Here is a 25,272-nt window from a genome sequence, read left to right on the forward strand (position 1 = left end):
TGTTTTAACAACGGTGCATACATGCTGTGCTGCTGAAGCTACATATCACTGAACTGACTCACAGCAGAGACACAGTTGAGTCCGCAGCTGGTTCACCGGCTGCTCAACGTGTGATCACCTCGTCAGTGGAAGGAATCAACAGGCTTCGCTGTGCTTTAATGAATACATATTTCATAAGTGTGTCCACAGACAGGAGAGGGTGTATGGCAAGGAAAGAGAGAGAAACTGACAGGCATCTGGTGTTTTTAAATAGAGGTGGAATGTCACTCCTCTGAAGAACACTATGACTGCATAGCATGCATGAGCGCACTGTTCAGCACTGGATCATTTCAGATTGGAAAGTGGAGTAGACGGTTTAACTCCCTCCTTCCCGGGAACTACAGAGGCAGAGTTTTTTTCTTCCAATGGACATACAGAGGACACACCCTGCATCTCTCTGCAAGTGTTGGTATAAATAAAAAATGCCAAATTCAGTTATATCATATGCATGATTCAAAAATGCAATACATGAATTACAACTGGTCACAATCTTTGACAGTTGCCAAGAATTTGTTGTAGTGCTCTCATAAAAACAATGTGGAAATGTATTGCTATTGAGTGTTTTTTCAGGGAACAAACTACCAACATTATCTGACGGCTTGAACCAAGTAATTGCCAAACTAAACCAAAGACATCATTAAGAAATTAATGAGCCCATCTATCATCTCATTATCTGCTGCACTGCTGCCATTCTGAACCAGTCTGCTGGCACATGATTTGGAACAACAAAACATAAATGGAGCATTAATTAATTGTCTCATGAAATAGAGAACAGTGTTTTGACTGTGGTGAGCACCTACAGTAGATAATAAGTAGTCACAGTCTGCGACCTGCATCAAAACAGCACGTCACCGCTTCCCCAAACAGCTGCACCAGCACCAGCATCATCTGTAACAATACAAACACTTGTTTTACAGATTTTTCCTGAATTTAAATGAGCATCTCATTAATAAATATATCAATCGCTCAGGTCTTTGTTGAGTTTCCTGTGTCTGGAGAACAGAATATTCTTTTAATTTAATTTGATTTAAATACTTTTTATTGATTCCCAGTGGGGAAATTACAATTTTGTACACACACTACACACAGGCCTGAAATACACACACATGCTCAGGTCCTATTCCTGCACAAATGGAGAGATGTCAGCATGACACCATGGAGACTAGGTTTATGCCGTATACCAAAATGACTCAGCCCATTTCATGCACAAATGCGCCTCCTATCCATAGAGACTCATGACACATGGGAAATTTTGAGCTGTTTTCCAACTCAAAATTTGACATTTGGAACAGCAATATTTCTACCAGAAGGACAGAAGTAACAAGAAACGTCACAGCGAACTTAAAAGAAAAAGAATCCTGAAGTCCCAGAGTTTGTTAATGTTGTATGCAAATTATGCCTTGCAGTTTTAAATGTTTATGAGTGCATGTGTTTATTTTGAGTGTGTCCATGACTATGTATGCTTGAATGACTGGTGCCTGTTTACTTGCATTATGTAACCTGCCCACTATCACATTCTACTTGACCTTTGAGATACAGCAGCGATGCTTCATGGCAGTGGTTCCCAACCTGGGGTCCGGGGACCCCTCAGGGGGGCGGCAAAGATCACAGGGGGGGGCGCAAGTCTTTATCTGGTTTGAGGTTGAGGTAAAAAAATAATATTTGCACATGTTAAACAAATTATGATAATACACTAGAATATATAATGTATACAAAAGTCTGTATAAAAACTATATATTTTTGTTCTCGCTTAAAATTGTAGTCAGGCTACTTAGTAGGCCAAACCTCCGGGACCTCTTAACATGTGACCCTGCTGTCATCAGGTCAGCTGCTAGCTGCTATCATCCCGCCACGGCATCACTATTTTATGAATGAAACATGGCGGAGAAACGTGAAAGTGTTGATAACTCCTCTGTATCAAAAAAGAAAGTAAGGCTGTATCTCGAGAGTTACCTCAACTTCGGTTTCGGAGGGGGGGCGGCTCAGCTTTTCTTAGACATAAGTAGGGGGGGGCGCCAAGGAAAAAAGGTTGGGAACCACTGCTTCATGGCATCGACACAGACACAGCTGGCACATGTGCTAGAACTTTGACTTTAGACAACACAACTGCAACACAAGAAGAAAAGAAAACATGATCACATTATAGCTGCCCAGCACTCCAAGGTGCACCCAATTAGCCTATACCAAATCGAATTTTCTCTGCATGTGAATCACAAGAGTAATTAAGTGCCTGTCGATCAACTAATCAATAAATCATTTTAGCTCTTGTTAGATTTATTAATAAGAACCTCATATGGGATAAGGCTATTAAAAAGAACAGGAAAAATGTTTTTTTTTTTAAATTATTAAATATTACTGAATACATTTACATTATATGTGTAAACATTTCTTTTGTTTGTTGGTTTTGGGGATTTTGTGGACGCAGAATGATTGTGATTCTTTTTATTTTGATCTCTGGTTAATAATGTGTCAGACCTGAAAACAAGTTGGTTCCATATTTGGCTCCTGGCACCAGTATCATCAATGACTTTAGGTGTTGTGGCGTCCCAGTGGGATTGAGGAGAGAGAAAATACAGTCAGTCAGCACCCTGGACAGCTCCCCAAACTCCTGCTAAGACAAGTTGTCTGTTGCAAGTTATGCCGACCTTAGATGTAAATGGACTATATATATATATATATATATATATATATATATATATATATATATATAGAGAACATTTCTAGTCTTTACAACTACTCACATTTACATAGAACAGGAACCATTCACACACATTCATACACTGTGGCCATGGCTGCCATCCAAGGTGCCACCTGCTCATCAGCTAAACATTCACACACACATTTACACACCGATGGCACAGCATTGGGAGCAATTCAGTGTTTAGTGTCTTGCCCAGGGACACTTAGACATGGGACTGCAGGGCTGGGGATTGAACCACCGACCTTCCGATTGGTAGACGACCGCTGTACCACCTGAGCCACAGCTGCCACATTCGCCACAACTGCCTTACACTAAGCAACTTTTCAAGCGATTCCAGTATTGCAGACACATTCCCAATATCTGAATTAAATCATGAGAGTCTTGCTAGAGTTGTGGTGCGCTCAGTCGGAGCGGTCTTGTGTCAGCCTTTTTCTCGTCTTGACGTTCCGACAAAATCAAATGTGTTTGATGTTAGCGTAAGTTTTAAGTCTTGGTATAAAATCTTATAGTCCGTGACTAAAAAGTAATTATGACAGATTGTCTTCAAATGGAAGACGGTTGTCTTTTGATGTGAGATGGTGTCAGACTTTAGTCTTTAACGTCTTTTCAGAGTCTTCTAGTGTATGGTAATCATTAGTGTGATCATGTCTGTGTGCTGCAGGCAGGCAGTACATACAATACACCTGGTAACAATTCCACAACCGGTATCTTTACTTCCAGTCCTGTAGATACTGTAGCCAAGCCTGTCAGACAATTGCTAAGTCTGGATATGAGTCTACATAGCCCAAGCACAAAAACTGCCAAGTGGGAACTGTTGTTTCTATGCCCATGGAGTTGAAAACAAGCTGCCTAATGCTGGTGCCCGTCAGCCTCCCTGTTCCTTCTCCCTCTCTCTTACAAGGAAAGCTTGACAACCCCCCCCCGCAGGCTCACTGCTGTTTGGTCTAGCTCAGCATGCTAAGTGAAAGAAGAGCCTAAGTGCCGACTAGAAAATATTTCTTCCCCTGCCCTTTTACTAATACTTTAATAAAAAAGCCTATTTTTGTTTTTGCTGTAAAGCCTGTCTCCATGACTTCTTTATTTTGAAGTCTGCCTCAAAATTCACCCTGGATTGCCACTGTGGATATGGATTTAGCTCAACATGTGGTGAAGTGTCTAGATGCTACTTGACTGACTTGACTACTGTTAGAGCCAGACTGGAGCTCTCACCATCCCAATGTACTGTATACTGTATACAGTACACCCTCTGGATATTGCGCTGGACGAAAATTAAACTGTAGAACATATGTGGTGAAATTAGTTCTCAATCATAAAACTCCCTAAAAATAACTTCCTGTCCTGCTGTTCCCATTGTTGAATTAATTTACAATTTGAATTTATTATTTTCTGGCCAATGTCTACCTACGCTGGTCTGAGGTCACAGAAAAAGTAGTTAATATTTGATTTGCATAAAAAGAAAAAAAGTTTCCCTGAATGCACAAAGGTAACCAGAGGTCACTGGCCTTGTGCAGCTCTTGGCCTGGTGTAAAGCATCAACCTCACTCAGCAACAACAGCACCCACTCCAGCACATCATCAAACTGAACAAATTACAGGTTATGCACCAATATCTTGCTGTCCATCATTGTCATAACAATAATAATAATTTATAATTTATTAATCACGCAAGGGGAATTACAGTGTTTTCACTCTGTTGTTATCACACACAACACACAGGCCTGAAATACACACACATGCTCAGTACCTATACATGCACTAATGGAGAGATGTCAGAGTGAGGGGGCTGCAGCTGTCGATGGACAGGCGCTTCGAGCAGTTGGGGGTTTGGTGCCTTGCTCAAGAGCACCTTGGCAGTGCCCAGGAGGTGAACTGGTACCTCTCCAGCTACCAGTCCACCACCATACTTTGGTCTGTATGGGGGTTCCCAACCCTACTCCCTACAGACTGAGCTACTGCCACCCCAAATGCATATTATGTTAAATGTTATTTACAGACAGAGATTTCAAGTAGAGACTATGTTCAATTTAGTAAATTGTTGTAGCTTATGAATAGCATGCATTACAGGAAGTCTTAGCACAAACAGCTCAAGTTTGTTCTTTTAGGATACAAGTCTGGCATATGATGGAGAGTTTTCCCCTAAGAATATACTGTAAGAACGGACCAGAGAGCACACAGAGTGGACATTCAGTCTTTGAAATTAAGTATTCCCTGCATTGTTCTCTTTTCTACACCTTGTCTACACCCTACTGTAACTCAATTTGCATGCATTTGTGAATGAAAAATACAAAAACTGTCTGCTTTTAAATTAACAACTGAGCTGCAATAAATGATGTACAAATTCCTCTTAGACAGCACAAAGGATGCGCTCATGTCATGAAGGGCAGTGCATCTCTGAACAAAGCTACAAAGCGGCTGCATGACATTGTACGTGTTACACATTTAAATGAACAAATGACAGCTGTGACGATAAAGATTAGAAAATTACAAATTTGGTTGATTACTTTTAGAGGGAATGGGGGAGTGTTAATGAAGAAACACTAGATTAACTCTGCTCAAACTAAATCTGCAAAGCCAGTCGTCTGTTGAGTGACAGCAGAGCTCCTGTTTTTGGCTTTTGACTGGATCACAGATCAGAGGCTCGGCTCTGCAGCCAGGCTTGGCAGGGAGTGTGTTCATGTTCAAAAATATAGACTGAAATCTCTAAGATCAGTGGAATATCTCGTGAATTCTGTTTCAAAGAATCAAATACCAAACCTCCAAATTTCCACTGGTGCTGTAACTGCCTGCTGCAAGACTACACAGCCAGCTACATCCAAATGACTTACTCTTAGGGCATTAGCCAACAGCAACAGCAGCTTCTCCTGAGAGATGAAAGATTTACAAAAACACACTAGCTGACTGATTCCATACCCACAGCTGTGTGGCAGCTCGGCCCGCTGCCGTAAGCTTATAAATGGCCCTGGACAAATACAGTAAATTGCCTCTTTAAATATTGAGAGGCAGAAGTGTTGAATGTGCAGAATGCGGAGGCTGTGTTAGTGGTACCGGGAAAAAGGAGCCATGGGAGAAATAAAGGAGTTTCTAGTGACACAAAAGAGGTAAGAATGTTTCTAATGGTGTCTGATGAAAGCCTTGTATGACCCTGATTGTCAGCATGTCACTTTTTATTTTAAAAATCCAGCTGTTTTTGACTGTGTCCAAATATCTATAGAGGATTGGATATATGAGGATGTCAGTGTTCTAGATACATATAAACCATCTTGAAAGGACAATCCGGGCCTTAATACAATCAAAAAATGAACTAGTAAAGTAAAATGATTATTTTTCTTATTTTAATTTTGGATGAATATGTTTCCAAGTTTCGGTGCTACAATTGTCATGCTTTGTAGGACACAAACAGAAAGCGTCATAATGCCATGGACTGTAATACAGCTGTGAGTCCCTTTTTTTAGCCTAAATATGTTTACATTCTGCATCAGTTAATAGCAATCTCCGTGCACGGCAGGTGATTCGAATTTGAATTTATCATAAAGGCAAGATCTTAAGTTCTTTTTTTTCTGATTTTTTTTTAAAACAATTCATAAACATTTATCCTCAATGGACATCACAGACATTACTAGAAATATAAATCAGCTGTGATCCCAGCAGAATGTGGGTGTGTGACATCTGTGCACTGTGGTCTGAAAATTGTTGCGATTTTGCAATGTGTTAAGTTTTTTATGTGTTAAGTGCCTTGCTGACAAGCACTTCAATAACTGTTAAGGCACGAAAGACTTCTATCTCAGATCTCAGATAACTAAAGAGAGTCTTAACATCCAAACTGTTGATCTTCTGCAAGCCCACCGTGATGCCACCACTCACCCAACATCTAGTGTATAATAAATACTAGTCTATGTCCACGACTTTCTGCCAGAAATTCCGCCGGATGTCACTCTTTTCGGATGTCAGTTTTCGGATGTCCGTTACCTTCCGCTTTCTCAGTGTTGTAATTTTAAACTCCGGTGGATTTATGCGGACTATGGTTAACTGCTCCTCAGATCTCTGCAGGGTAAATCCAGACAGCTAGCTAGACTTTCTGTCCAATCTGAGTTTTCTGTTGCACGACTAAAACAACTTTTGAACATACAGTACCAGTCAAAAGTTTAGACACACTTTCTCATTCAAGTGAATGGTAAAGTGTGTCCAAACCTTTGACTGTACACGTTCCACCAAAACAAGTTCCTTCCCGAGGCTATTTTGCAGCGGAACCGTGGCTCCGCACAGCGCTTAGCACCGCCCAAGACGATTGTGATTGGTTTAAATAAATGCCAATAAACGAGAGCACGTTTTTCTCCCATCAAGGATTGCTGTGTGGACTAGCCAGACCCTCCTCCGCAGGGCTGTTGAGGAAGGTCTGGCAATGTGAGACTAAGTAAATACTGATACAGTAATTACTGTTGACAGGCTACAGTTTGTCAGTTTCACAGTGTTTAGTGACCTCATGAGGACTCTCTAACCACAAGCAGTTTGTTACTCACCAAACAACATGAACCTGTTGAAAAAGCAATGAGAAATTCATACACTGCAAAAATCTCAATGCATATTAAAACTCGACCCTGACAGAGTATCTGGCCATTACATTGCGCTGTGCAGCCAATTTTCCAGGCGGCAGATTAATGTTGCATCAATGGATTTATTTTTTTTGGGTCCGGGGGAGTCTAGTTTGTTTGCTGCCTGTGAGACTGCCACTGCTGACTCTGGCAGACTGTAATTGATCAGGTCTGTGTTCTACAGCACCTGGACCCCAGACAGACGCGAAAACAAAGGGTTCATAAACAAATCCTCAGCAACAGCACAGATGTGAATTCAGAGACAGAAGCCAGCCGACTGCAAATGCTCCTGTGAGATAAACTACATAGAGAATAATGCATTACTGTGCTTTGTTGGCTCAGATGTGGAGGATGTTGCTGGTTTTGTAGCACTGTGTTGTCTTTTAAAGCACTACTGACTATAAAACTGACTGGGGTGACTTGGACCAGCACCTGCCCTTTAAAACAAAACCTTTCACAAGTGTATCTACTTGTGACGATCTGGTGTACCACATCATTTCTAAATCTGAAAAAACTAAGCTCCATATGGGTTTGGGATTCCACAGTGTGTACAGGCTTGTTGCCTTTTTTCGCAGTGGCTCCCACTGTGTGACCGTCTGATCTGCCTTAACATCACACGATAGGCAGTGCTTTACCTGTTGTTTACACTTTAATGTTTCATTACATACTGTACAGTCAAAATTATTCTTAATCCTCAACATTTTTGTTGCTTTTCTATTACAACCAATGTTGTTCTGTGACTTTTGGTAATAGCTTCCCTTAGTTCTGGTTCTACATTACCATTATGCCGGCATGAAGCGTAACTAAACATAAAGCCGCGGTGAGTTTATAATCATTTGTATGCAGCATGCAACACTCACCTCTCCCTCCATTGTGTCTTTGCTGGACTGCTGATCTGATTATATACCTCGCCATACCTGTTTATATGTTATACTTCACCACATATTATACTTGACATTCTATTCTATGTTGTATTGCTGTACTATACAACATATTATGTTACCTGTATATATAACATAAAGTTATACTATGTAATACTCTATACTATGCCTCTAATCCTTCACTATATCAGAATGTACCATAATTTACTATATTATGTTCATACTGTATATAACATTGACTCTTACATTATATTCCATTATATTAATACAGAAAACACTAAGTACCATTACTTAATCATATAATATATTAGTATGGTGTACACTGTTTACACATACCTGTTGACTCTGCTGCTAGTGATCACGCCACTCACTTTACCACAGCTTTTTATCTCCCAATACTCGTATAGTTTCTATTTTTATTCCCTTCTTATTTTAGTTTATATAACTCTTATTATTTATTTCTGTTACTTTCTATACTAATCTGCATTTCTTCGTGTCCCTGTGCTGCTCTCTCTCAGGATCGATACAGGTTCATCTACTGTTATCTTCTTATCTTATCGGGAAATAAATTAACACAAACACATACATATACTTTCCCCCCCAGAAGAGATGCTGTGTTTAGATTACTAGTGCAGTGCCCGTTTGGAGTGCGTGCCTGTTCAGAAAGGAGGAAGGAATGAGGGAGCCCAGTTAGGCTGACTGGGGAAGCCGCTACAGCGCGTAGCAATGTGGCCCGGGAGAGAAGGGTTGGGTACCGTTCACATTTTTACTGGTACTCCACACAAAATAAAACCCCTCCCTCTTCGCTCCCAAAGCCGTCCCTACAACCTATCAAATCAGATAACTATTCATTTCTTACACTGGAACATTTATACTTGTATTTTTATCTTATTCTATTTTTGCCTGTTTTTATTTTCTATCTCTTTTTAACTGCTCTTTAATGTTTTATGTAAACTACTTTAAATTACAAGTTGCTTAAATGTGCTACAGAAATATAGTTGCCTTGCCCTACAACCTCCAGCCTGTCAGTCTGTCACCAGGGCATTAAGAACCCTGTTGTGCTTGTCAGTCTGAGACATAGACAGTATATAAACTGGACCAACAGATCCCGTTGCTCTGGACGGAGACCAGTGAAGGATATTAGAAGCACTTTTCCGGTGATGGCTGAGCGTTACTGCGCAGCCTCCAACTGAGCTTCGAAGATGTAGATGTGACGTGAGCAACGTGTCTGAAAGTTGTAAGTCTTCTGGTAGCTGTGCCAAGAGAAATCTCAATCATTCCCAATCTTGCAGAGACGAAGAGCGCAGGTATATGTAAGGAGATAACATAGGCACAGACTAATTATTGCTAACTAAAATGCTAGTTAACATTAGTAGTTAAACTTAAACAGCTAATGTAAGTCGAAACTGCCTGCGAGCTTCTCCTGTCAAAGTGGCGCCAAAATGAATGGCAGTCAATGGAATGCTAACGGGAGGTGATGGCTTGGTAGCATCAAAATGGCGTCATAGGTGCTACGCTTTCCGGAGAGAGGCTTACCCCCTTGGTCTGAGAGGAAGTGTTAACTGCTGCTTTCGGCTCCCCATTATATTATATTGCAGCAAATCCTGTCTGCATGGAGTTTTGAAAAGTGCAACTACACTTGCAACTGCGTTACCGCCCGGCATTGCCGCGACTCACTGTGCCTTAAAAGTGCTCATATTATGCTTTTTTGGCTTTTTCCCTTTCCTTTAATGTGATATATATCTTTTTGTGCATGTTATAGGTTTACAGTGAAAAAGCCTGAAGTCCACCTAAAAGGGACTTACCATCTTCCAGAGAAAACACTGTTCACAAACTACTCCAAACAGCTCTATTGTAGTCCAGCCGTTACTTCCATGACAAACATGCGTCACTTTGTAACACATGTTATAATGCTCTCCTAGCTGCTAGCGTGGCACTCCCTCAAACTCTGCAACTGACTAGCTAGTGGTGCTTACCTAGCTACTGCGCATGTGTGACTCCCAACAATAATGGTACAGAAGTGAGATGCCTCACTCAGTAGCTAGAACCGAGAGCTCAACACACAGGGTGAAAAGAGGAGCTGCAGCAGTGTGCCGTACAACAAAAATATGGTGTTTTTTGAAAATTAAAGTGGCAATATTATGCTCACTTTCAGGTTCATAATTGTATTTTGAGGTTGTAACAGAATAGGTTTACATGGTTTAATTATCAAAAAACACCATATTTTTGTTGTACTGCACATGGCTGCAGCCGTGTTTTAGCAGTGTTTTGCCATTGAGAACGAGGGGGCTAACCGCTAGCATGGTTTAGCCCCCTCGGCTAGTGACGTAGAAAACCCTGCAGATTTTGAACAGCTCACCCGGAGACTGAAGGCAGGACACATTCAGAAACCCGTATTTTTTTTTCATAATATGGGCACTTTAAACCATGTAAACCTATTCTGGTACAACCTCTAAATACAATTATGAACCTGAAAATGAGCATAATATGAGCACTTTAAACAAACTGCAGAGGCAACGTAGCTTCGCTCTGTCCGCACCTGTGTGTGTGTGTGTGTGTGTGTGTGTGTGTGTGTGTGTGTGTGTTGGAGCCCCACGTCGACATGTAGAGAGGACAGATATGCTTCCGCGTACTGCGCATGTGTGGGTGCTGTTCCCGCTTTATAGATAGATGTAAGAATGTTTTTCAGGTTACAGTAACAACATACAGAAGATGTTAAAATGTCATCTGCTCATCTTCATTTAAAAGTAAAATGTTGCCAATGTTGGGGTTAAATAGGCAGGCAGGCAGCAGCTAAATCACTTTAAATAGACATTAAGCATAATGCAGGACAACAGCCAGGCAGTATATTGAGAAGCCTTACCATGAAGCTCCTCCACGGATATGCTGGCCAGCACATCGCTGTCACTGTCCGACAGCGAGCGGCTCAGGTAGTTCCCCTTGTAGAGCAGGCCTGCCGTCACGTGGTGGAACGGCATCTTCTCCCTGAGAGACAACAGAAGGAAACCTTTAGACAGCAGTGAAGGAAAGGGAGGATCGAGAGATTTCCCTCTTGGGTTTGTTTGGAAGATTAGTTCTCAACACAAACACCAATTAAAAGCTCCACACATTACACACGTTTCTAAGCAATGTTTATCAGCAGGGGGAAACTCCCATGCAGGATTTTTCATTGTCACGGCAACATCCTTGTACATGTAGTCTCGCTTTGACAGACCTTCCTCCACAGCATTGCGGAGGAGGGTCTGGCTAGTCCACACAGCATTCCGGGATGGGAGAAAAACGTGCTCTCGTTTATTGGCATTTCTGTAAAACAATCACATTCGTCATAGGCGGCGCTAAGCTCCGCATGGTGCCACTGCCTCAGGAAGGAACTTGTTTTGGTGGAACATGTGTACCTTCAAAAGTTGTTTTAGTCGTGCGAGAGAAAACTCAGATTGGACAGATAGTCTAGCTAGCTGTCTGGATTCACCCTGCAGAGATCTGAGGAGCAGTTAACCATAGTCCTCGTAAATCCACCGGTTTTAATTCCAACAAACGGACATCGATGAAAAGACATGCATCAGGCAGAATTTCTTGCGGCACCGGAGCAATCCCTGAAGTGGAATATTGTGCATATAGACTATTGTAAATTAAACCAGCTATAGTCACTTATCATGAATAAAGTTATGAGGTGCACAAAGGCTCCAACCAAACTTAAAATTAAGTAAAAAAGCAACATGAAATGTGAACTCATAATCAGCAACAGGGAGCTGGTTTGGCCATTTGTGATATTAGTGAAGCTAAAACAAATGAAAGTCCAAGGGGCAAATTATAAACGAGATCCATAAATGAAGCAGAACTCATTCACTAAATGGAAAGTCGCACAGAGAGGGAGACTCGTATAACTAGGGGTAAATGTAGTGAATATGTGTGTGTGTGTGTGTGTGTGTGTGTGTGTGTGTGTGTGTGTGTTAGAGAACAGACGCCATGTGTACTGTATGTGCAAATGTGACTGAAGCAATTAATTATTCAACAAGTCGAAGCCCAAGGGCACAGGAGGAAAAAAGAGCAGAGAGAGCAGAGAGAGAGAGAGAGAGAGAGTCGGCGACTACTTCCTCCACCCTAATTGGATTTCGTCTCAATGAGCACTTTGAGGAGATGCTTCTGAGACAGAATGAGGAGTTCAAAATGGGCTGAGAGAGCAGAGCAGAACACATGAACTGCTCTGAAGCTTCTCAATGCGTTTGTCTCTTTTATCAGCTGAACTGAACATCATATTTCTGCAGAGTCAAGTAAGCCTCACAATAAGTAATCCGTAAGCCGAGCAAAAGAGCTTTGATAACACAAACCTCTAAAAGTGAACCACGCGCTTTGATAAAACAATAGCAAAAGTTTGATGTGCAGCCGTTCTGCTCTTGCAGGCTGCAGGCCCAGGTTACTAACCACATTAACAAATGTATGCTCTCTTGAGGTGAATGAGTCCAATTCTTCAACTGTCCTCCCCATCTCTTATTAAACAATTACATACAGTAGACTTTGCCAGGGCATTCAGAGGCATCCTGTAGTTATACCCAATGTTTTATTAAAGTTATTAATGCTTTATCAGTAAGAGGCCATTTTTGAGTTGGTTGAAAACCTGTCAATGAACAAACACATTAAGACCTTTTGAAAGGACTGGCTATCACATATTTTGTGTTGTTATTATGTTATTTACAACTGCATACATTATGTCTTTAATCAACTTTAAGAAACTCATGACTCTTTATAATTGCTTTAGTCCCTTTCTTATTAGTCATCAAGTCTTCACTTATACACGCTAGTGCTAATCATGAATAAAGCCATTAGTAACCATGTAAAATGCATGCATTATAAGGACGCAGTAAGACAGTAGCAGGACAGAATAACAATTTCTTAGCTTTTTAAACAAGGCTGTCATGGAGCACCTTGGTAGCCGGGTGTTTACAGTATGCCATACACTGTAACTGGAACATCCTGGGTTCAATTCCAAATATGGGATCTTTGTTGCATGTACAGTACAACATACCCCTCTCTCTCTCTCTCCCCCAATTCTACACTGTCCTTTTTCAAATAAAGGCAAAAATCACCCCAAAAAGAAATAAATAAATAAAATAAAAAGAATGGTATGTGTTGCAGTACCTACATGCAGTATTCAGTTCAACAAATCACACTGTATGAAAGAAAACTGTTCAATGTGTTTAATCTGAGCCAACCAGAAGCAAAGGAAATTTCAACACTGATTTTTCTCAGCAGTGAAATTGACAGGAACATTTTGTTGTACAGTAATGGATACAATTTAACTTTAATGGTTTTTTTTGCTATTATTTTTTTTGCTATTAGCTCCTTTTTAACCCCTATGTCCAGCACCTACAAATGCTCATGTTTTACTGGTTGGAGCTGCCAGCCATCAGTTACCTCCCAAATTGTAAATTGGTCACTGCATCTTTATTGTTTGTCAGTTTAATAAGACGTCTGCAACTTAAGCTTTGTTAGTTTTTTTTATTTTTTTTGGTTCGGGCATCTGGTAAGGATGCCCCCTGGGCGCCTCCCTAGGGAGGTGTTCCAGGCACGTCCAGCTGGGAGGAGGCCTCGGGGAAGACCCAGGACTAGGTGGAGGGATTATATCTCCACCCTGGCCTGGGAACGCCTCAGGATCCCCCAGTCGGAGCTGGTTAATGTGGCTTGGGAAAGGGAAGTTTGGGGTCTCCTGCTGGAGCTGCTTCCCCCGCGACCCGATACCGGATAAGCGGACGAAGGTGGATGGATAGATGGATGGATGGTTTTTTACAATCAGCTTTCCTCGCACGTAATGTCAGGATTTTTCATTTTCTAATTCATCAATTATTCATTCATCTCAGCTGTCATTATGAATATTACAATGCCACTCTTGTCCATTCTTTCCATATAATTGTTACGAGCCAACCCATATATTGTCAGCTGTTTGACGCAGGAGTTTACTATCCTGGGTTTTGCATGACTGCGACCAACATGAAGAAATATTGATCCGAAATTATTAAGCATGCAGACGACATACATTTCATAATTCTTTGGAGCAGACTGTTCACTTAGGATTCTAGGATTTAATAGGCAGTAATGTCATGCAGCTCAAACGTTAGCTCTTTGGCTTTACAATGGCAAAAGTCAGCTATGTGTATGTTTAATGTGTTCCATATTGTATTGATAATCATGTAGGGTTAGGTTATTGTGGATTCCATTGTGAGTTTTATCACGTTTCTGACACTTATGGCGTTTTTCCATTACATGGTACCTGCTCGACTCGCCTCTATTCGCTTTTTTTATTTTTCCATTTTGAAAAAAAAGTACCTGGTACCTGCCAACAGGTACTTTTTTTAGTATCATCTCCGTCGAGATTCCAAGCGATCTGAGGCGATACCAAAAGGTGACATGAAAACCTGCAGACTACTGATTGGTCGGAGAGAATCGTCACTAATCACTGCGTCATCACTGGTAGCAACAGACGGGGGTGTCCTGAACAAACCCGCCATTTTAAAATAGTTTAGCCAGCTGTGTTTTTTTTGCTGCCTCCAGCTTCTTTTTAAACAAAATCTGTCTTCTGGCTGTGGCAACAGCCACATGCCGAGAATCAAAAACAACACAACTTTGACATTCTGTGTGTGTGTGTCGCATTAGGTCAGGGCAGTTTCCTGCGGCGTCACTATGACGACCAGCCACGCTTAGCAACAAGGACCAGAATGTTGTTCAATGACAAGTTGGAGACAGGTCAACGATGTACTGTAGGAGGTTTGGAGGCTGGCAAGTGCATAAGCCTTTTCAGTACTTTCATCAATTAAAGCTGTAGTAGGCAACTTGTTTTTGGCGTCATTTGGCAAAAAATCCATATAAATCTTTCAGCATATTGTAATTCACGTGGTCTGAGAGAAAACTACAGTTCTGCATCTCCTCTTTGCTCTGTTTTAGAAAATCTAGCCTGTGACGAGAGACTTTAACCAATTACAGGTCATTTCAGAGAGAGAAAGCTTTCCTATTGGCTGTTCTGCACATGCATACGCCTGTGCGACCGAGAGGGGAGAGGGAGAGCTGTAGGAAGAGGTCTCACTCTACTTCAAATCCTGTTTTGTTTTTTTGCTTTACTGCAACTTTAACTGAATTAATTGACGATTAGTCAAATCTAAAAGACTGAAAATTACTTGACAAGTCTGTTAACTAATCATTTAAATACGTGAGAAAATAATCTCAGCCACAAGCTCCATTTAGTAGCAGTTTGGTTCTAAATGGACCTTGTGGTGACATTGTTTCCTCAACTGTTGCTTCTAAGGTCAAGAATGAAACTACATCATTTATTTATCAAGCCCACATTGCACTGACGGGTTCTGGTTTCCCAAATGTGATTTGATTTTCTGTTTTTTCTCTTTAAGACCATAGCCATTTGAATATCGTTGGGCTTTGGACTGTTGGCTCGCAATTTCAATATGTAATCGACAAATTAAGTGAAACATAGCATATGTTCAGGCAGGGCACTAAAGTTGCCCTTGTATTGGCTGATTGTCAACAGCTGTTTCATAACAGCTTAGTAATCACTGGCTCATTCACTGCTCGTAACACCTCATTATTATTCATGCAGGTGTACAGCGCGGACATTATGAACTGCCACGCTCATATCGTTTGCTGCTGCAGCTTCTTTCACCAACCCAACGCCTCCTCGTGTGGTATTTGATGCTATAACTAAGACTTAATGTTCATGTATGTTTATTAAGGGGAATTAGTTGTCCCAGCAGAATCCTTATCGCTGCTCAGATTCTTTGAGGCTTCCTCAAAGAACACAGCCTTTCCTGCCAAATCAAACTGCCTAACGATTTGCTGTTTTGGAGCGTTTGACAGCCACGATGAGATGAACAAAGATGAACCGGCTTCTTAGTGTTCCTGACACAAAAAATAGCTTCTGTATCACTTAACACCAATTAATTTGTTCATTTCAAATATTTCTGAAGGAGCGAATGCACCAAGGAGTACGAAACCTGACATCACTGGAAAACAAACAAAGATGCAGATGTGTTTATGAGAACAGAGAGAGCATGGCACATTAGGAGGCGATAAGATTTTACTGCAATGTTTCACCATAATACCTTATCAGGATATAATGTTTATCATTGCAGTAGATGAGCTGTGAGATAATGTGATGAAACAGTAAAACACCTGATCTGCAACCCCTTAGGAAGACAGTGTTGAACAGAGCTGTTCACAGGCTTTCAGCACCATTACATTTGATTAAATTGATCAAGGTCTCAGCTGATTTGCCCTTCAAGAGCAGAGCAACATACAGCAACCACTTAAATCAGGAAGTAATCACCACAGCCTCAACCAAGACCACATCTATTTTTTTTCCCTCATCAGATCGCTATTCCTTGCACACTGTGATGTATGAGTTTAATAGAAAAAGAGGCGAGGATTCTGGGATTTAATAGTCAGATTGACTGGCTGATAAAAATAAATGCCATAAAAAATGACTTAGAGATAAAATCACTGGATGGTACCTCAGTATTTTACCGAGCAAGCTGCTGACGAATTCTACATCCCCTACTCTTTGAGGATACACACAGATGACCCCCCCCCCCCCTTACAACAGGGCTGCGATGAACAATTATTTTCACTGTAGATTAGTTTTTTGAATGATTAATTCATTATTTATTCTATAAAATAGCATAAACTAGTTCTGCTCATCGGTTTCAATGAGTTCAAACACTTAAAGTGCTTTTTTTTGTCTGACCAAAAGTCCAAAATCCAATTTACATTTAAATTAAACCAAAAAAGAAGCAAATCTTCACAGTTGAGAGCCCATCCACTAATCAATTTAACAGCTAATTGTTTCCATTTTACTCATTACTTTTAAATGGCTTCTAATGAAGCCCTCTTGTGTGAAAGTATGGAGGCCTAAGGACAGTTAACTGTTTTCGTCGAGCTGTTGCATCTATACTGACAAGGACACGGTAAGAATGTTCAAAATCACACATGCATGTGACACTAAAAGCAGAATAAACCTGCCCCAGTTTTATAAGACAGTAACTCACATTCTACATCCCGTTGAGGCCATTAGTTGATGCTGTTATCCAAAGTAACTTATAGAGATTACGTCTGGATTCAGTATCTGGCTCAAGGACACGTTGGATTGACAGGACAACCAGGTTGTTGATGGCTGCACTAGCTGTGATTGGACCTGTGACATTTTATCACAGGGACAACCTACCCGCTTGAAGCTGGCCCCCCATGTCATCCAAAAATTATTAAAAACACTGCTATTCGTTTGTGCCAGTTCGTGCTGTAAAAATGATCGTGTCAATTTTTTTTTTTTTTTAACAGCACAAATCAGCACAAAAGTAGCTCAAACGATTGAGACCATTTTTGGGAGATTTGGACATTAATGGGGGGCTGGGTGACGTCACCAATGTAACCTATAAAGCGTTATAACTTAAAAAACATAGTAGCACAAATGTTTTTTTTAATTTTAATGGGGGGCTGGGTGACATCACTGGCCAGAAAATGTAAAGCTGAATTACTTAAAACCCCTAACAGCACAAACGATAATTTTTACGGCACAAACTGGCACAAACCGGCACAAACAAATAGCAGTGTTTTTAATAATGTTTGGATGACATGGGGGGGCCAGCTTCATGAAGGTGGACAACCTGACGCTCTGCTCTTTCTTGTGCTCCAAATTTAAGCCTGAAGATGTTTCCACACGATAATAAACCTGTCACTTAGAGATGAGATTACTAGAAGTGACAGTTTAAGTTTGACAGCTGATAAAAAAGGGTGGCTGCAGATAAAGGTCAGAATTAGGGTTGCAACGGTATGAAATTTTAAACTTGGAGGAAAAAAAAAAAAAAAAAAAAAAAAAAACATTCAGAGCATATGTATAGTCTGGTTTACTTTTTAAAATGTATTTCCAGTCCTCCACAGTACAACTATTTCAAGGTAGCCTGACAGTAAACAAACTATTGTTGCATCATTATAGTCCTTTTAAGTCTTCCCAGTGCTGTTAAGACTGGGTCACGGCAGAACTAAACCCAATTACAGCAGCCACATAAATAAAACCACCTCCACTGAAGTTGTATGCCTTACACGGAAAGCGCTACTTGTACTGACACTTCATGGATAAGACAAAGATGACATGACTAATCAAAACACTTTGACACTGGAGGTAGAAGCCACATTAACAATGTTGTCATCGAAATGCAGCATGCCCTCAAAGAACTGGCAGGAAGGCATGATGAACTCATTCCACAACTGGACATCACACTGTTGACTGATTAGTATCACACCCTAACATACAACACAGAGGTGGGGTTAAGAGATCAGGACACCTAGAAACCGAAAGGCAATTCTAAACGTATCTGTCTTTTTTTTTTCTTATATATATATATATATATATATATATATATATATATATATATATATATATATATATATATATATATATTTTATTTTTTGTCAAAAGGACAAAAAATTCAAAGATCTGAGAATCCAGAATGTATTCAGACCACTTTTTTAAAGTCCAAAACTATTATATGCAATATACAATACAAAGCAGACAATCACCACATTGGATAATCTGGAAACAGCAGATATTTGTTGTGTTAGCTTGTTAAATGACTTAACCAATGAATTGATTATCAAAATACTTTTCGCTAAATTTTCTGTCGAGGAAATAACTGATGAATAGTCTTAGCACTACAATTCAAACATGTTGCACTTCCATATAAGGTGATGAATATTTATGTCAATAGAATCTCTTAATTGTCCAGAAACAGGCAATGTCTCACAGAGACCTACACTTGATATTTCACATGTGATTAGTCAAACTGTTATCATAATAATAAAACAAATTTTTGTCCAAGTCGATTCTGTATGCCTGGCAGTAAACATACTATAAGTACATATTGATCTTCTTTTGAAACTTTATAACTACATGCCATCAGTCCTGCTAGCAGAGTGCCAAACCTCCTTCTCTTTCTATAAGAAATGAATAATCAGCCCACGACCACACTAGAGTACCAAACCAGCCCTCAATGTGGAACCTGATGAAAAGAGCACTGCTTTATTCAAAGCGTTCTGCATGACAAGGAAGCCAGATGGCAATTTCTCACATCAGACCCTGCAGAAATACAGCCAATAGCAATGGGCCGATACTGAGGGGACACAAGCAGAACATTGTGTACCGACAGCAGACACTCCGTCCGGCCACAAAATCAACTTTCTAAATAGGACCATGACACTGACATCTTTAGGAGTAAGTCTTAAGATATATGTTGAGAAAAGACACCAGTCCTATTGTTTAAATACACCAAGTTACCAGCAGGATGTAATTCCCCTTTCAAGGTACACTACGAATACGAATATGAATACGAAAAACTTTACTGTCCACAGATGTGAACATTTTTCTTCGGTTTCACTAAGGATACAAGAATACAAGAGAGACAGGACATCACAAACAGTACATAGCCAAGACGGACAAAACAGACAATACATTTCATAAAAAGTGACTATACAAAGGTTACATTTACAAAAGTAAATAAGTAAATAAATAGATAAATATAGCCTACTAAAAATGCTTGCTGTGCATAAAACCTGCAACCCGGAAGTCTGCCTCGCCCTACATTCCATTCTTAAGTACGGTTCCCAGTGTTATTTAGCATCTTCACAGCATTGGGGATGAAGGATTTCTTAAAGATGTTTCTATTTACTGTTGGTAATCTAAAACGCCTCCCTGAGGGTAGAAGTTCAAATTCGCTGTGTAACGGATGGGAGGGGTCACTAGTAACTTTGTAATTTTGTAATGTGTTCCTCATAAATACTGCTTAAGTGCTTTTTGGCTTCCCTATAATTTGTATTTATTCTCTGCAGTTTGTTCATCCTTTGGGTGTTTAGGTTACCATACCACATGATCATGTTATAAGATAGGACACTTTCCACTAAGCTTTTATATACAGTTTCCAGGATATTTTGGTTCACTCCCAATTTGTTAAGCTTTCGTAGCAGGTAAAGTCGTTGAGAACACCTCTTAAAGATAAAATCAGTGTTTTCCTTAAAAGTAAGTTTGCCATCAATATATGTTATATGTATATAAAATAATTAACCATTTCAACTACAAACTGGCATTCCTTCCCATCACAAAGAAAACTGCCCAACTATAAAATCAAAAGAAAGGTGAGCTTTGCTTTATCCACTCTGAATCACACAGAGCAATTAACGCCTTCTGCACTGCTCTGCCGTTGTTCAAATATCTTTTTTGATCACAACACAATCAGAGATGTGACAGCAAAAGAAAATTAGCAGAATACTTTCAAAAGTTTTCACACAGAGAGAATTTTTGCTAAAATTTTCAGTGTGGTTTTACCTTTTTTACATCACTGCTACAGAACAAGCAGCCAAATGGTCATTAAAAAAATGTCTAATTGAGAAAATGACAGCACTGTTAAAACACAGCCAAGAAGATTGATTTTGTAGAATCTATAAACTTTAGATTAAGTCAGAAGTGAGGTATTCTGGTCACACTTTGATTTTATTGACACTGTGGCGTTTCTATGTAGTAAGGCAGCTTGATGCCATCCGATGATGACTCTGTCTACTAGTATGGATCTGTGTAAACACAGTGAGCCTTTGACAATATTATACACTGCTGCAGCACACACCAAGAAGATGCAATCATCAATGTAAAAACAGAGCAGTTCCATTGAGCAAGTCATGGTTACAATGGATTAATTACCAACTGATTTTTACCACCCAACCATATCTATCCCTAAGGTGTGTAAAATAACACCAAGTTATGAAACAAATCTGCCACAAAACCTGTCCCTGTAATGTAAACAATAGGGTGGAAAATATTACTATGGATCAATAAGACATGCCTGAACCTTCTGTGTGAGCAATTTATGGTTAAATGACTTCCCAGTGCTATGGACTGTGCAGCAGAGGCACACAGGCTGCTTGGAAATGCAGCCAACTGGGTGCAAAGGCAATTCATCAAACAATCACTAAAAAAACAGGAGTCAAACGCTCTCCAAACTGAGAAAAGAGACAAGAGCGTCCCACAGAAGTGCGCCCTCTCTGAACACATTACCAGATTCTGCCTGCAGCAACAGACTCTTTCTCTGTTTCTCCCATGCTGATTCTTACCCATACTCGTGGCTGTACTCAGCAGGATACTGCAGCACAACAGGCTCGCTCGCCGGACTCTCCATCACGTCCACCATCCCGTCCCTCAGGTATGGGGTACCCGGCAAGTCTCCGTTTACCTCCGAGTGTGTCCCCGGCGGCGTCATGCCCATGAGCTCCATCGCCTGTGGATCAGGCTCTATGACCTCCGCTTCCATCAGACAATTAGAAGCAGCGGTGCCTCCAAGCAGCAGCGGCAAACTGCCACAAACCACTGAGCCCGGCTGCCTCCACAGTTTGGGCTTGTCCCAGAGCAGCGGCATCGGTTCCCAGAAACCCGTTGTTAATATTTGAGCAGTGAGAGCAGCAGGTACAACAGCTCCTCTCATGCTCCACTCCTTGGCTCCTCACTCACTCCCACCCTCCCTCCCTCCCTCCCTCCCTCCCTCCCTCTCTCTCTCTCTCTCTATGACTCCCTCTCTCCCCCTTTGCTCTCTCACTCACTCTCCAGTGCAAACATTCCTCCACATTGGGGAGACAGAGTGGAGGGCTCATTAGTGAGTCCCAATGACAGACTCAGCCCTGCCTGTCTGCAGCAGCTGTGCTCACAATATACACAGGTTGAGGCTGGAGAGAGGGAGAGAGATAGAGGCAAAAAGAAAGAGAGAGGCAGAGACTCTGAGACAGACAGATGAAAAGAAAGACAGGGTGTAGACAGACAGACAGACAATAAGGAATGACAGACCAACAGGAGCCCACAAGAAAGAAAAAGACAAGGAGAAAGTACGAAGATAGACTGACAGATAAGGTGAACGAACAAGAGAGGCTGTTGGTGACACAGCCTTTATATCCCAGTGGATTATGCTCACAGTGCTCTCTGCAGGTCAACACGGGGATACTGGGAAGGCACATCACACAGACAGCAACATATCTCCGGGAAAGCGCGCGGGGACGGTGCGCAACGGGAGGATGGTGACGGTGGGTGGGAGGGCGGTGGGTCCACAGTGAGAGCTCTGCTGAACCGCTTCACAGCTACGGTCGATCAGCACGCACGCACGCACGCACGCTTCCTGTTAGCTGCTCGTCATCAGTGCGACCAACTACATACATGCAACAGGTACCATCATCAGGGTTAGTGTCGGTATTCTAATTAAAAGACATATATTTGTGTTTGAAAACAGCATGTCGTGCTGGAAACGAGGGATAGTTTTATATCTACGGATTTAGCCTATCTTAACCAGATCAGCTGTCAATTCAATTAAAAACTTTATGAAACCCGGATCAGTCGATTTTGCCATTTTACAGTCTTTGGCGAATCTCATTACACAACAAGTAAAAGTTAAAAAAAAATGTTTTTAAAAATGATAATTTTATTTAAGCTTATTTCTCAGACATTCTCCACAGCATGCACTGTCTGCCATATCAAATAATGAAAACTGCAGCAGATATTAACAAAGACTCCTCTGAGTGGACGGACATCCGCAGGTCACAGCCGATCCAAACAACAGGTGTGGGCCTGCGAGCACTTGTACGACGCCGAAGTTGGCTTCCGATTCGGCAGTTAAGGGGAAATTTAAGGGAAACTTAAAGCTGATGTTTTTCATATGTAGACCACATTGGACCAGGTCCAGATCCAAAACCACTGTACCCAGACTTGTCAAATCTGGACTAAATTATCCCAGAGAGGCTAAAGATTCTTAAAAACACAGTTTCAGATTTGTGAAAGCCTTATTCTATTTGTGAAAATGCAATAAAGGGAGATTTTACTGTTTGGGTCATACGTAGACCACATAAGACCAGGTCCAGATCCAAAACCACTATATACCTAGATTTGTCAAATCTGGACTAAATTATCCCAGACTAAAGAGTCTTAAAAACACAGTTTCAGAGTTGTAGCATTTGTGTGATTTAATGTGGACAAAAAAAAACATCAACAGACTAATGAGCTCCTCTTTATTGTCTAATTTCCCAAACTTACCTTTGAGGGTGTTAAGTGTCTGAAGGTGATCAATCAAATCCGCTGATCGATGCAAGCAGTGGGATCCAGTTTAGAGACTTGAGGTGGACCCCTCAATCAACCTCGTTGATCGATCCGGATTGATTGTTGTGTTATTAGTACCTTTTTTATTTTGGGAGAGCAGTGCAGTCATCTCTTCCCATCGTAAAAAAGACGAAAGGTCACACCGGTTGGTTTGTGTGTGTGTTATTTTTCTGATTTGAAGTCCTGCAGCAGCAGCAGCAGCAGCAGCAGCAGCGCACCGCGCATTCAATCGAGTTGCACTTTTCACCAAACTCTCATCCTTAATGTTATTTCTTCTCTTATTCCACGTCGTATTCGGTTTTGTTCACGGATATTTAAGTCTAGTCAGAAAAAAAACCTTTCACTGCACAGGTGCGTTGACTCAAAGTAAAAATCCATGGACTGCAGATCCACACGCACATGTGTCGAGCGTCGGAAGGATTGATGAGAGCAGACCGGTGACCAAAGGAGACGCTCCAACCCAAATCAACACGCAATCGAGGAGGAGAGCAGCGATTGGCTGCGGTTAATTCTGATTGCCTTAATAGGTTTATTGTTTGATTATCAACCGGAGGAACTACCTGCACCGTTTAGAAATAGCCTAATAACTGGGCACATTTCTTTCACGGTGTTATTCCGCCTCTTCTTCGGCTCTAAATTTTAAAAAGTGAACCTGTATCAAGCAAGCCAAAACAAGATTGTTTTCCGGTAATAACTTTCAAAATAATGCCCTAATTGTTGCCCAGAAAACCACAACGTTTTAGTATTATTCCAACAGTTATTATTTCGCATTGTATTTGATCAAGGACAAATGGTTTTTTTTTCTCTGATTCATTTCCTCTTCATCTACAGTTTTCTTTTTGTTTTTAAAATTTCTTCAAAAAGGAATCGTCTAGTTTCCGGTATTCTCGTTGTTTTCTGCTCAGCTTGACGAAACTCACAAGTAGGCTACTTTTCTAACCTATTTTCGAAAAAAACTATATATATATATATATATATATATATATATATATATATATATATATATATATATATATATATATATAATACCAGCTGATCTGAGTGGGTGGCTGATCTTTAATGCAATATCTACATTGCCCATTATCAGCAACCATTCATCCAGTGTTCCAAAGGCACATTCTGTTTACTAATCTGATATCATTTTAAAAGGCTAAGTGAGAAAACATTGGAGAACCCTTTTGCAATTATGTAAGTAAGTACAAATTTGTAAGTGACCTCAAACTTTTGACCGGTAGTGTATGTGTGTGTGTATATATATATATATATATATGTGTATATATATATATATATATATATATATATATATATATATATATATATATATATATATATATATATATATATATATATATATGTGTATATATATATATATATATATATATATATATATATATATATATATATGTGTATATATATATATATATATGTAGCCCTGTACAAAATTCCTATAAGTTACAGAGTATAAAAGATCATTAACAGTGTAACATAAAAAAAATAAAAAAAGTTCATAAATAGAGTTCATGTTAGTTAAAGTTGGTTAAAATGTGTGCTGGTTAAAAGTATAAATATAATATGTAGAGTTTAATAAATAAGACTATTTACAGTTAAAGATAAATTCACATAAAAGTCTTTAAGTTTCATCTGCGAGAAAAGTAGAGAAGAAGAAGCTGTGTTTATCTGTGTAACCTAACCTGTTACCTGGCACATGTCAATCATTTAATTCCTGTTTTGCTTTTGGTTGTGTTAATACTTGAGCCAATCAGAGTAACATCACCGTGTAAGGGGCGGGACTAGTGGGACAGGTTTGTGTGAGGAGTAGTGAGCACGCATGAGGAGAGAGAACAGACGCTAATGAGAGAGAGCTAATGAAGGAGGCATCGTGGTGTGGGAAGCA

The 25,272-nt window shown here is 40.4% G+C and overlaps 1 protein-coding gene across 2 annotated transcripts in view; it reads right to left on the bottom strand.

Moving 5' to 3' along the window:
• Positions 1–23,978, bottom strand: part of caln1 (calneuron 1) — a 75,669-nt gene extending 51,691 nt beyond the window's left edge. The window contains exons 1-2 of one of the 2 annotated variants that reach the window (XM_031284864.2): positions 21,359–21,742; positions 11,073–11,194 (exon numbers count right to left, since the gene is read on the bottom strand). In XM_031284864.2, coding sequence (XP_031140724.1) covers positions 11,073–11,194; positions 21,359–21,726 — 490 coding nt within the window. In that variant the 5' untranslated portion in view covers positions 21,727–21,742. Of the gene's footprint in view, positions 1–11,072; positions 11,195–21,358; positions 21,743–23,315 lie in introns of those variants that run through there. The other variant, XM_031284871.2, reaches the window with a different exon arrangement.
• Positions 23,979–25,272: the final 1,294 nt, after the last annotated feature.

This window comes from Sander lucioperca, chromosome 5, assembly GCF_008315115.2.
Source record: "Sander lucioperca isolate FBNREF2018 chromosome 5, SLUC_FBN_1.2, whole genome shotgun sequence".
NCBI classification, from domain to species: domain Eukaryota; kingdom Metazoa; phylum Chordata; class Actinopteri; order Perciformes; family Percidae; genus Sander; species Sander lucioperca.